This window comes from Zychaea mexicana, assembly GCF_025766255.1.
Source record: "Zychaea mexicana strain RSA 1403 chromosome Unknown BDB00scaffold_135, whole genome shotgun sequence".
In the NCBI taxonomy this organism is placed as follows: Eukaryota; Fungi; Mucoromycota; class Mucoromycetes; order Mucorales; family Lichtheimiaceae; genus Zychaea; species Zychaea mexicana.
In genome coordinates this window covers 11861-24596 of record NW_026516798.1, presented here as the reverse complement: position 1 = coordinate 24596, position 12736 = coordinate 11861, and the positions used below count along the sequence as shown (strand labels likewise).

The following is a 12736-nucleotide window of genomic DNA, read 5'->3' as shown; positions in this document are numbered from 1 at the left end:
TATAATCAATTTCGTTGAACCATGCGCTTAATATAGCGTTTTAGGTCAGCCCAACAAAAAAAAAATAGCCCAAATAATCAACCTTTAGAAAAACGATCCGTCGTATAAAGCCAGGAGGAGACTTCTTTATGAAATTAACCGAGATTCAATAGTAAATGGCGATAAAGGAAGATATAAAAGGCCAATACTATTCCGGGCTACTCCATGTGAAGATGATAACAAAGGCATGTGATGTCTCTCACCTCTTTTGTTTCTATAACTGCCTTTGACAATAATGCCTGAAAAAAAAAATTACAGAGTGGAGCATAACTCGGTGGAATGGCCGTCACTCGAAACTTTCCTCATTAGTCAGTCCGTGTTTCTCCACACAGACACGCATAGATACAATAATCACAATTATCATCATTCATCCTTAACCACTTTTTGAAGCGGCAAGTGATCCATTGAAAAAAACTCTCACAATTTCAGTTTTACCAACACCTATATAAACTCAACTTCTTCTCTTTAGTTTTGATAGTTTCGTTTCTTTTCTGTTCTTCTTTTCTTCACTTCCTTTCATACACATCATGTCTGCTCAACCCTCTGCCGCCACGCCCTTCAAGTCGACTGTTCCCGGTGTTGCCGTTATCGGTGCTGTCACCCCCAAGCAAGCAGAGATCCTCACTCCTGAGGCTTTGCAGTTCATCGCTACCTTGCAGCGCATCTTTAACCCCACCCGCAAGGCCCTTTTGCAGAAGCGTGTCTACCGCCAGGAAGCTCTTGATCGTGGTGTCTTGCCCGACTTCTTGCCCGAGACCGCCTACATCCGTAACGACCCCAACTGGCGCGCTGCTGCTCCTGCTCCTGGTCTCCAGGATCGTCGTGTCGAAATCACCGGTCCCGTTGACCGCAAGATGGTCATCAATGCCTTGAACTCGGGCGCAAAGACCTTCATGGCCGATTTCGAAGGTATAAAACAGTACACTTGGAGACGTTATAATTTTAAGTTATTCTTAGTATATATTTTTCTCACGCTGGTCCATCATATTATGATATGTAGATTCGTCTGCTCCTACTTGGGAGAACATGGTTGACGGTCAAGTTAACATGCGTGATGCTATCCGTGAGACTATCTCATTCAGCAACCCTAACGGCAAGCAATACAATTTGCGCAAGGACGGTAAGCTCGCTGTCCTCCTTGTCAGGTAAGCAAGAAGAAAAGCCGTTTAATTCGCACGTGAAAATGCAACTCCGCAGGAATTGTATGCTGACACACTCGCTTTAACGTTTTCATCACTGTAGACCAAGAGGCTGGCATATGGTTGAGAAGCACGTCTTGGTTGATGGTGAACCCACCTCCGCCTCCATCTTTGATTTTGCTCTCTACTTCTTCCACAACGCCAAGGAATTGATCAAGCGTGGCAAGGGCCCTTACTTCTACCTTCCCAAGATGGAGTCTCACCTTGAAGCGAGGTAAACTACAATAAGCCGGTTGCCAGGACAGAATTGGGAATCAAAGGGATACTAATGAGAGGGCTATGATTTTAGACTCTGGAACGATATCTTCAACGTCGCCCAGGACATGATTCAGATTCCTCGCGGTACCATCCGTGGTACTGTCCTTATTGAAACCATCATGGCTGCCTTTGAGATGGACGAAATCATCTACGAGTTGCGCGACCACTCGGCTGGTTTGAACTGCGGCAGATGGGATTACATCTTCAGCTTCATCAAGCGTTTCCGTCAGCACCCCGAGTTTGTCCTTCCCGACCGTTCTCAAGTCACCATGACCGTCCCTTTCATGGATGCATATGTCCGCTTGCTCATCCAGACCTGCCACAAGCGTGGTGTCCACGCCATGGGTGGTATGGCTGCTCAAATCCCCATCAAGGACGATGCTGCTGCTAACGACGCTGCTATGGCCAAGGTCCGTGCTGACAAACTCCGCGAAGTCGTTGCTGGTCATGATGGGTACGTTATCATTACTTCAGATCTTCCTTATATTGCATTTGTCTTTTTTTACGATGAAATGAGCACTAATCGCCCGGCACAATTAGCACCTGGGTGGCCCATCCTCAGCTTATTGATATCGCTATGGGCATTTTCAACGAAAACATGCCAACACCCAACCAAATTCATATCCGCCGCGACGACGTCCGCGTCTCCCGTAACGATTTGTTGAACGTGAACTTTGAAGGCAAGATCACCGAAGAAGGTATTCGCAGCAACTTGCGCGTTGGTCTCGGTTATATGGAAGCATGGCTTAAGGGTGTCGGATGTGTGCCCATCAACTACATGATGGAAGATGCTGCCACGGCCGAAATCTCCCGTTCCCAGCTTTACCAGTGGGCACGCCACAACTCCAAGACTGCCGAGGGTAAGACCGCCACTCCTCAGTACATGCTCCAGCTTTTGGATGAAGAGACCGAAAAGATCAAGAAGCAGTTGGGTGCCAAGTACGCCTCCAGCAAGTACGAAGCTGCTAAGGCCGCCTTTGCTACCAACATCACTGGCGAAAAGTATGACGAATTCTTGACCACTCTCCTCTACGACGATATCGTCACCACCATCAACAGCGCCAAGTTGTAAATTAGCCATACCCATTTGAATCTCCTATTGTTTAACTTTCTATCTCACTATCAATTCTCCCACTTATATTGTTTCCTGAACTTCTCTCCCACCTTTTTTGCTGGCCAAGTATACTCGCAATAAAACGCTGTACATAAAAGTTATTTTTTTCTGATTTGGAATGACTGTACCACTGAATGCGTACGCAAGAGCTGGAATGTTATCATGACTGGAGTAGTGTCAGTATAATTACAAATCCCATTCTAAAGTCGTATCAGATCTCAGTATTACGCTTACTCTACGTCATTTTATATTGAAATACCACCAGGTACTTGATGGATTCCTACGCCTGCATTATGTGTTATTTCACGATGCAGTTTGGGTTATCAACAGAAGGTGAACTTGTTGAGCTAGCTCACCGAACTCCTCAGAAAGCATCGACAAAATAGAACATGGCACTATTGGACGCTACAGTTCCCACTCGATAACTTGATCACCTCCGAATTTTCCACTTATAAGTTTAAAAGTATGTATCCATTTTTGGCATGGGCACGGTGCTGCTGTTATCAAGTCAAATATAACTAACTTTACGGTGCTGTTAACACACCCGGTCAATCCATTTGTTGACAGTAGTAACAATAATTTTACATGCAAGAGCACTTCTTTATAATATTGAATTTTTTGAAGTATTTACTGCATTACATCTATTCTAGCGAGGCATCACTTCCTGTATAAAGATGTGGACTGTAATCTGGACATATCATATGTAATGAAAAAGGGAAGAAAAAGAGACGATCCATTAGATGTAAGCAAGGTAAAAAGCAATACCAAAGGGCATCTAAATTCGCTGCATGACTGCTTAGCATTGTCTCATCACTTGTCAATACTAGTCAATATGCACTTGAGTATGATAATAGTGTTGCATCTTTACTGATCATTAGAACAGGGCGACGATGTTCTTCGAGTAAGATAGAGGGGCGAATATATAATAGCTGCGAACGTTGCCAATAGATAAAGCAATATTTTGGACTTAAACAAGCACGCACTTCAACCCTCATCACTAACATGTTAAAAAAATTTAAAATCTTTCAAAATGTATGTACTGTCCCACGAATGTGTCAGCTTCCTTTCACCGATAGGGCTTATGTAGGATATTTGCAAGTGGACTTGCCGTATATGTGAAATGATAAAGCGCTAACGCGTTCCAACCTCATGAAGGCCACCACCATTTTTACCAGATCAAATCTTAAACTTTTGCGAACACGCCTATGAATCACCAACCGTCGCCACTGAAAACCTAAAAAATGATGATACCATGATTCTTTTGGCGCAAAAATCCTTGGAGAAAGAGACACATGACATTTGCGATAACATATTAACGACAAGAGCAATGACGATAAAGGCGAATTTGAGAGCTCCATCAACGTGATGGGTCTCAGAGTTATGTCAAATGCAACAGCTATCACCATTCCACAAGAAAATGCCCTGAAGATTCGGACTAATAAAGCATTTGTCGAAAGTGGTTAGGTATTAAAAACAAAGTAGAATACATATGGATTTTTAAGTGGTGATGATAAGTGATGCATTTCATTATGACATATTTTATACTACCTTTACTAATCACTTATCTAACTTTTGCTCGCTCATTATAGGCTAAAAGAGGTCACAACGGCAATACTATATTGATGATGACAACAGGTGCGCTAATCAGGAATCTGTCTTATAAAAATGAGCCGAATCAATAAAGCACAAACCATCTTGTCGCGTACTTTAAATAATATCCACCAAAATCACATAATCATATACCTGTGTGTGAACGCAGCTTGATATTAAGCTTCATCATTCATAGCGGCAGACGCGCTTGCTTAAAGCACTTGAACGGTGGACTTACAACATACGAGAAGGTTCAGCAGGTGACTTTTCTGTGCCGGCAGTGCAATTGTACATACTACTGTATTTAAATCATTTGTATTCCCTTAAGGCCTTTTCTGGTAGTTGATCTGTTAGATTTTTGATCGACTCTATTGCTGTAATAACATCTAATCGAAAAGGGCATTCAAGTCATGGTATTTTGATATCTCATCAAAAGATTCAAAAACCACGCCATATGCCAGTCTGAGCAGCAAGAGAGTTACCATAATCCGAATTGGAGGGTCATATATCTGATCTCGCCAAGCAATGTGATATGTAGTACTAAATGTTTTGCCAGAGAAACGGAATAACGGTAGAGTATCGTGCAACTAAATTCAATGCCATAGTCATAGAGTTAGCATAAATGTATCTAATAGAGCACATTATTCTTTCAAGGTGATTTTAGATACTGCCCCCAGCTAATAACTGCTTGAAATTACAAGCGAACATGGTTTAGGTGACAAGGCAACAAATACACGAGGGCATGATGACGGATGATGCGCTCAAATTGCTTAGCTTTGACTAGAATACCTCGTACATTCATGACGATACGATAAGGTCAAATGTTCGTCATTGCTACTATAATGGAAATTCGACTGTCAGGCTGTACAAGATAAACGTAATCCGTGCAGATATTTTCTTTGCCTGATTCGAAGTGATGAAGTGATCTGTAAGCTTACTGCGAGTAGTCATGGTACTCTAAAACATCATCGTTGTAGAAAGCATCACCTGAATCAAGACAAGCCCCAGTAAGAAGTCCGAGGTATTCCGTGCTACAACTCGTTAAACATTTGGTCTTTGAGCTCACTACCCTATTTAAGGATGTGACAAGCACTATACAGCTCGTGCATTGTCCGAGCTCATTTATATAATAGTGCTCACACCAAACTCATACCTAAGGGGAGCGCTCTGCAGTTGCTAATTAAATTTATCGAGCGTTTTTACGAATTTCAACAAGCAATGGAGATAGTGAGGAAGAAGGATTTTTAGCAAAGAAGCTAAACGAGGATGACAGTGACATCTCACCCTCCCCCCACCTATCAAACTACCAGCCATTGCATAAATTTACCCTTATAGTAAAGTCTTTTCAAGTTGGATTTAGTGCCCTAGCCAGATTGGTAGAAAAAGGATGTCTTTGTGGAGTTTCCTAAAAAGGCTTGTTTGGCAAAGTATACAAAAGATTTCTCACGCACCAAAAGTACCTCCCTTAAATTTCCCGCTGGATGGGGGGAGGGGCCGTGTCCTTTCTCCCTCTTTCTCTTTCAAGTTCATATATACGCGGCGTGCAAACTTATTTTTATGTATCAGACAAGATACACATGTGATGGTCTGACTACGTACATCAATGCAATAAGGCTCGGATCATACCGGTGATCATGTGCATATATACACAGTGGGGTAAACCTCCATGTATAAATATACTTCTTGACGTAGTATTACATATGCCGTCGGCAAGGGCCGTTCGTGGTCGGAAAGAAAATGCTACACTTTCTGAATGAAGTTGATAAACTTAGGAAAACATCCGCAACTGCTATTCTATAAACTCGTAGCATTTCTTATGATTATGTTCCTTTCGTGCGTACAAATTACGGTTCTCAAATCCAGGCGAGTAACTTCGTAATCAATGGATGACGTGACGATACATAAAAAAAAGGCTAAAATATGGGTGAAATAGCAGTGACGAAATGCTGCATGCAGTTCGATTTGATTTGAGTAATGGTTCTCCATCGCATCACATATATACGTATTGAGTCGATGGTGCTAACAGTGATAATGATGCTTTTACTGTAATTAATATTATTTCGGCACGTCTCGGGATTATATACAATGCATCACTTATCGGGTTAAACAATCTCAGATATTCTGCATACTAATCGTTATGATTGCTGTATATAGACTTCTAAGGCACATTTTGTATCATTGACAAAGACCCTAGCAGATTACAACAAGAGAGCTCCAGAGAGAGTTTATATGTAAGCATAGTACAATGCATAAGGAGTCGGTAGCACATCCAGAGTTTAGGTTTTTTTCTGAGGGTTTAGCATAGACATGATGCGCTATTCGTTGTCTCTGTCTTGACTCGGCTATGCTATTCATTTAGGCTAGTGGATCTCTTGTTCTAGCAAATAACCTCGCTTCTTGAATACAGTGACTGCATCATAGACCTACTGCTACAGCTAGGTAGCTTATCGTATTATATATATTCTTGAAAGGGAGAAACTGATATTACTAGCCACAAAACTAATGATCCGTATGTAAGCTTTATCTTGTTATAAGATCTACGGAATGCAAGTGATCCTGATCGTCGTGTTTTGAAACTCTGGTCCGATTAATCTTTTAAGTGCGATGACTAAATCTTATCGTATCATAATGTGATCCAAGTTTTATCTGATAACAAACAGAAGAGCAAGGTATCATATCTGCCGTTACATCATGCAGTATGTAAGCATGTTTAAACTAAAGATGGCGCATTTTTAACGTTTCTCTGCTACAGTAGTCGGCGGGGGTAGTTGTAATGTGACCGCTGAAGCTGGTTCGTTGTCAGCTTCTGGTGTGTAGAAAAGCGTTACTTTGGAGATCTCGACCGTAATTTTTGTAGGTGTGTACACTGGATATCGCCTGGTTAAAAGCATCCGAGAACAGGCTTACGCGTACGATACGGTTCGAACGTTCGCTTATTATTTGCAGTATTGCTCGGTCACAGACAGCAAAACTTAAAAAATCAGTTTCCACGATCTATCCACCTATTGGGAAGATATATAGCCGATGCACCTGTTGGCGATGACTTTCACGATATTATAATGGAGTGAGAAATCGACGGTCATAGCAATTGCTCCATCCAGCGCGACAGCTCGTGTATATTGTGTGCGATGAGAGCACCGCCCGATTGATGTACGATGTGGCGATTCGCTCCTTGTGGATCCGGCATGTAACACCTCTCTATTGCGCAACTGCATATCTTGGAGGAGCAATTTGAAAATCAGTGATGCTCACCAAAATAGACGAGCAGAGAAATCAAGCTGCAGTCATGAGACCAAATCCAATATTGTTGTGTGAATGAGCATTCCAGTATTATGTAAAAGCTATCTGGCTAAAAATATGCTCAACCGTGAAGAAATCATGACAGTAATAGTTGTCAAGGTATCGTCATCTGCCTTGTGCTGCTGCTCGTTTATCTTGCTGCTTTCTGAAAATTCCATCGCAATGGGATGCATGAAAGGCTGTCTTGAATGGCTGCCAAGTACTTTATCCTGTCTTGTTCTTAGCGTGATCTTCTGCGAGGCTAGAAAATTCTCATTTTGATTGCTTTCAATCTCACTGTTGCTGATTGTGAAAACCTCATGCAGTTTGCGATGATAAATATCGTCTGTGGTGTGTTCACGAGAAACTCACACCAGTGATATAATAGTGCTAGCTAATAATATATAGCATACACAGTGCATGTTGTATCCTTTTGTAAAAGGAGCTTCTTCTAAGCTTATATAAGTAGGGAAATAGATCACTTGTTCCGGGCTCTTGTTCTTCACATCTTCAGGTACTTCAATAAACAGGAGGGAAACTACATGCAAATAGACATATCGCTGTTGATCTGCAAACCAATAATGCTACCAGCTCGCTTTCTATTAGAGCTACAATATACTGCGAGACAACTGTAGTAAAGTCAATTTATCTAGTTCTGTTCTATGATGGCTTGTCATGCAATATTACTCTGCTCATCTTGTTAAAAAGGATAAAGCGCCCTGAAGATGATCCAAGCCGAATTTGATGTCGGAGTATGCGGCGTCCTTCAAAAGTAATTCAAGCGAAAATATTTTTTCTCTTATTCTCGACGATCTCTGTAACCATGGACGACGAAAGCGAAAACTATGACATGTTCCAGTCGATCAAGCCGTCTGCTCCATCAGCGGTACCCTCAAAATCAACAAAAAACATACCAGCAGTTGATATGAGTGACAGTGAGGACGATGTCTCCGAGGAAGAGAAATTTATTGCCAGCGAAAACATGGCTGCCAATCGCAAAAATAAGAAATCTGGCGGTTTTCAGTCCATGGGTAAGGATCTAAAAGCTTACCGGCATTTTTACGGTGCATTGATCAACTAAACAAAAGAAACGCAATTGCCACTTTAAAATTTAGGTCTCAATCAACAGATCTTCAAAGCGATCTTGCATAAAGGTTACAAGGTTCCGACACCAATCCAGCGTAAATCGATCCCTCTTATCTTGCAAGGCCAAGATGTCGTCGGTATGGCCCGTACGGGTTCCGGTAAAACAGCAGCATTTTTGATTCCGCTACTTGAGCGCCTCAAGGGACACTCAGCCAAAGTGGGTGCACGTGGCCTGGTGTTATCGCCATCGCGTGAATTGGCCCTGCAAACGCAGAAGGTGTGCAAGGAGTTTGGCAAACATACCGATCTGCGAAGCTGTGTGCTTGTAGGTGGTGACAGCTTGGATGATCAATTTAGCATGATTGCAAGCAACCCGGATATTTTGATCGCAACACCTGGCCGTTTGCTTCATTTGGCTGTCGAAATGGGTTTGGATTTACGATCTATCGAATACGTCGTCTTTGATGAAGCCGATCGATTGTTCGAAATGGGTTTTGCTGTACAGCTTCATGAAATCTTGTCTCGGTTGCCACAGAGCCGTCAGACGCTACTTTTCTCGGCCACACTTCCCAAGATGCTTGTCGATTTTGCTAAGGCCGGTCTGCAGGAGCCAACGCTGATTCGTCTGGATGCGGACACCAAGATTAGCAAAGACTTGGAGGTAACAGAGAAAGATGAAATGGTTCTCTTAAAATGTTGGGTCGAATGTACGTAAAATACTAACTTCGTGAGATCGGATAATTTAGATGGCTTTCTTTTCTGTAAAGCAATCCGAAAAAGAAGCAGCACTGCTTTACTTGCTTCGTAATGTTATCAAATTACCGAAAAAGACATCGCAGGCGAATGCCGGCCGCTCTGACGATAAGAAAAAGAAAAAACGATTGACAGCAACAGAAGAGGATCGCCAAACAATTTTGTTCGTTGCAACAAAACATCATGTCGAATATCTTTCCAACATTTTGATGGGACTCGGATATCAGGTCTCATATGTATACGGCTCACTCGATCAGACGGCGCGTAACATCCAGATTAATCGATTCCGTTCGGGCTACACGAATTTGTTGGTAGTAACGGACGTCGCTGCACGTGGTATTGATATTCCTATCTTGGAAAATGTCATCAACTATGATTTTGCTGGATCTTCCAAAGTGTATATCCATCGTGTGGGCCGTGCTGCTCGTGCTGGTCGCCGTGGTTGGGCCTACTCACTTGTTTCCGCTGCTGAGTTGCCCTATGTTGTTGATCTTGGTCTCTTTTTAACGCGTGAAGTGGTGCTTGGATCCCGACAAAAGGAAAAGCTGGGTGCCGATTATACCTCGTCGCTGATTATTGGTGCTATGCCCAAGGATGCATTGATAGACGATGCCGAATGGGTGCGACAGCGTGTAGCAGGAGACGCAAGTTTGGAGGGCATGTACACTACTGCAAACAATGCATATAAATTGTTCAACCGAACAAAGCCAAGAGCAGCAGCCGAGAGTTATACTCGAGCAAAAGAGTTGATGAAGAAAGAAGCATTCAAGGATTTACATCCTCTGCTAGGTAAATGGAAAAGGCACATAGTTGGCAAAGGCACATAGTTGGCTTGGAATATTGTTTTGCTTATATTTTTTTTTGCACTTAGAAATTGGCGAGTTCACAAATGACGCCGAAAAGCAGCGCTTGAATCTCATTAGCAAGATTTCTGGTTTCCGTCCATCTGAGGTAGTTATTTGGTGATCAAGCTATGAATCGGTCGATGGTGTTAACTTAGGCTGTTTATTTTAGACAATTTTTGAAGTGGGTCGTCGCGGAACTAAAAAGGCTGATGCAGCCACTCTGCTTATGCGCAGTCGGCGAGAAAATCTAGGATCACTCATCAGCGCTACCAAATCACAACGAGCAGCAGCTTCCGCTGCAGAATTGGAAGATTTGAATTCAAGCGGGCCTGTGAAACAAATTGATGTGGATGGACTAGGCGGCGAAGTCGAGGAGGATGATTTGGCAGATGTTTTCAATATGTCCACGGCTGAAAGCAATGGTAAGTATCACTCATATGTGCTAGTAACGGAAGGACTGCTGATAATCTAACAAACATGACAAATAGATAAAAAGAAGTCTAGCCATCGTGACGAGGAATTTTATATGCACTACACGCAAAAGGACGCTGACACGGAACGTGGATATTCGATGCAGACGGGTAACTTTGTCGAGCAGGCAGGCAAAGCAACACTTGACCTGATTGGTGATGACAATGACGCCATGAATCAGGGACGACGTAACGCCATACGATGGGATGCCAAAAAGAAAAAGTTTGTGCGTGGTACTGGTGTTGGTTCTGACAACAAAAAAATGATTCGTACCGAGAGCGGTGCTTTGATCTCAGCAACTTACAAGAGCGGTCGATATGAAGAGTGGGCCAAGAAGAAGCGGATAGCGATCCCGCGTACTGGTGAGCAAGAGCTGTCTTCTGCCAAGCATATGGCTCACGGCAATACGCGAAAATTCCGACATAACCGTACGGATGCTCCTCAGAAACGCAAACGTGAGGAGAGCGAGCTCAAGTCGGCTGAACAGATTCGCAAGCAGCGTAAAGTCCAAGAGAACCGAAAGGCAAAGAATGCACGACCCTCAAACAAAAACAAGAAGCGTCGCTAGACAAAACAAAAGCTGTTTATTATCATTTTGTATCTATATTCTCAAGCATTTTTCACATTTCTTTTTCTATTTGTATCATCACTCTCGCTCTTTTTTCTTTCTTTCGTAATATTCCATCAATAATATAGCATTGGTACATATCCAAACTTCTACTCAACGTGTTTACATCCAACGCGAACCAGAGAGTGAATAATAGATGGTCGATTACATAGTAAGCTTTTTACGGCATGCCCAGTGTGCTTGTGTAATATGGCTAGACCTGCGTTGGCAGATGACGCTGTCAACCAATAAGCACAGAGAGAACGACAATAATACTACACTTCTTGCTATAAAAACGTATCAGCAGCAGAGTATAGGAGAAGCCCTTCAGCATGCCATGAAAGCCTCGTCAAACAGCTGGAGAAGGCCTGAAGATAGAGGAGCTCATTGTGGTTGTAATTAAAAGTAGTTTTGCTGCATATATGATGTGTAACGTCGGTGAGAACTATGTTTTCCTGCTGTCAGCACTTCTTGCAATGGATGTCAACGTCATTGTCAATCGAGTAAGTTTTAGACTTTTGCTGCTTGTTAGTCCATACGTTCTTTACTCACGGTCTTTTTCGAGGCAAAAAAAGCAGTGGCATGTATCCCACATAGGGTACGTAGGCCCTGACTTGACCAGCTTACGTAATATCTTATACACATATTTTCGACACCGACACGTTTGCAAGCGAGCATGACTTCCATTGTATATAGGACGTCTAGAGTGCGACATTGCATGGAAACACAACAAAATGATTTACTGATACGTGCACACAAGACGCACGCTTGTGCAGTGAAAACAAATGAAAATGACGATGATTTTGGGGTTTCTTTCACAGCTTAAAGTGAGAGCTTTTTTAAATGATATTTTATTATAAGGAAAGGAAAGGGGAGATGGGGAAGAAAAGACTATGTACTTAGAGTATTGGGGAGAGGGAGACTTGGGACGGGAAAGGCACAGCTTACATCGCGACGATGCCTGAAAGCCAGGCACCAACGTTCTCCATTCTCTCCTCCTGAGAGACGTCCACCGGTGCTGCTGCTGCTTCTTGTTCTTCTTCGTCATCGCTGTTGCTGCTGCTCTTGCTGCTGCTGCTGTTGGTGCTAGTGGCGGTGGTGGTTGCGTTACGGCGATGGCGGCGGCGACTCTTCGCAGTCACTGTCACTTTCTTGGCACGACCGCCCCGGCCTATTTTGATCTTTGTGATCAATTTGCTTATGTACTTGTTTCCACTGACCTTTGTAATGAATTTCATCTTGAATGTAGCGAAAGAAGGATTGAGGGAAAAAAAAGGGAAAAGTTATTTGGGCCTTTTTATGTCTTTCTGGGGTTACACAAAAACCATTCGGGTTACACACGCACTCTCTCAGGAGACGGTCAATCTATTGTTATTGTTCGACTTGTTCACCACGTCTCTGTCTGTCACTTTGCTTGTCGTTGTCACTTTCGTTACAGGGCCAGCACGTATCTTCGTTAGTTTTTGGGCTCGAGGTAGTAGTAACTACTTTCTAT

General features: G+C 42.8%; 2 protein-coding genes across 2 annotated transcripts; both read left to right on the top strand.

Annotated features, from left to right (window-relative positions):
* Positions 1 to 297: 297 nt before the first annotated feature.
* Positions 298 to 2773, top strand: BDB00DRAFT_111278 (malate synthase A). Its single transcript, XM_053116097.1, has 6 exons — positions 298 to 431; positions 509 to 948; positions 1040 to 1184; positions 1282 to 1452; positions 1528 to 1950; positions 2037 to 2773. Exons 2-6 carry the CDS (start codon positions 567 to 569, stop codon positions 2566 to 2568), a joined length of 1653 nt encoding a protein of 550 aa, XP_052973807.1. The 5' UTR covers positions 298 to 431; positions 509 to 566; the 3' UTR covers positions 2569 to 2773.
* Positions 2774 to 8194: 5421 nt separating this feature from the next.
* BDB00DRAFT_853296 (P-loop containing nucleoside triphosphate hydrolase protein) lies at positions 8195 to 11436 on the top strand. The gene is made up of 6 exons (XM_053125623.1): positions 8195 to 8510; positions 8595 to 9226; positions 9312 to 10107; positions 10190 to 10269; positions 10333 to 10585; positions 10652 to 11436. The coding sequence occupies exons 1-6, from the start codon at positions 8234 to 8236 to the stop codon at positions 11200 to 11202; spliced, it is 2589 nt and encodes an 862-aa protein (XP_052973806.1). The 5' UTR covers positions 8195 to 8233; the 3' UTR covers positions 11203 to 11436.
* Positions 11437 to 12736: the final 1300 nt, after the last annotated feature.

Excerpts from the sequence above, each read along its gene's own strand:
- BDB00DRAFT_853296 (XM_053125623.1), top strand. The coding sequence starts at position 8,234 with ATGCGGCGTCCTTCAAAAGTAATTCAAGCGAAAATATTTTTTCTCTTA. Across the intron at positions 8,511-8,594 it reads TGGCGGTTTTCAGTCCATGG|GTCTCAATCAACAGATCTTC; the intron begins GTAAGGATCTAA and ends TTTAAAATTTAG. Across the intron at positions 10,108-10,189 it reads GGATTTACATCCTCTGCTAG|AAATTGGCGAGTTCACAAAT; the intron begins GTAAATGGAAAA and ends TTTTGCACTTAG.
- BDB00DRAFT_111278 (XM_053116097.1), top strand. The coding sequence starts at position 567 with ATGTCTGCTCAACCCTCTGCCGCCACGCCCTTCAAGTCGACTGTTCCC. Across the intron at positions 1,453-1,527 it reads GAGTCTCACCTTGAAGCGAG|ACTCTGGAACGATATCTTCA; the intron begins GTAAACTACAAT and ends CTATGATTTTAG. Across the intron at positions 1,951-2,036 it reads GTCGTTGCTGGTCATGATGG|CACCTGGGTGGCCCATCCTC; the intron begins GTACGTTATCAT and ends CGGCACAATTAG.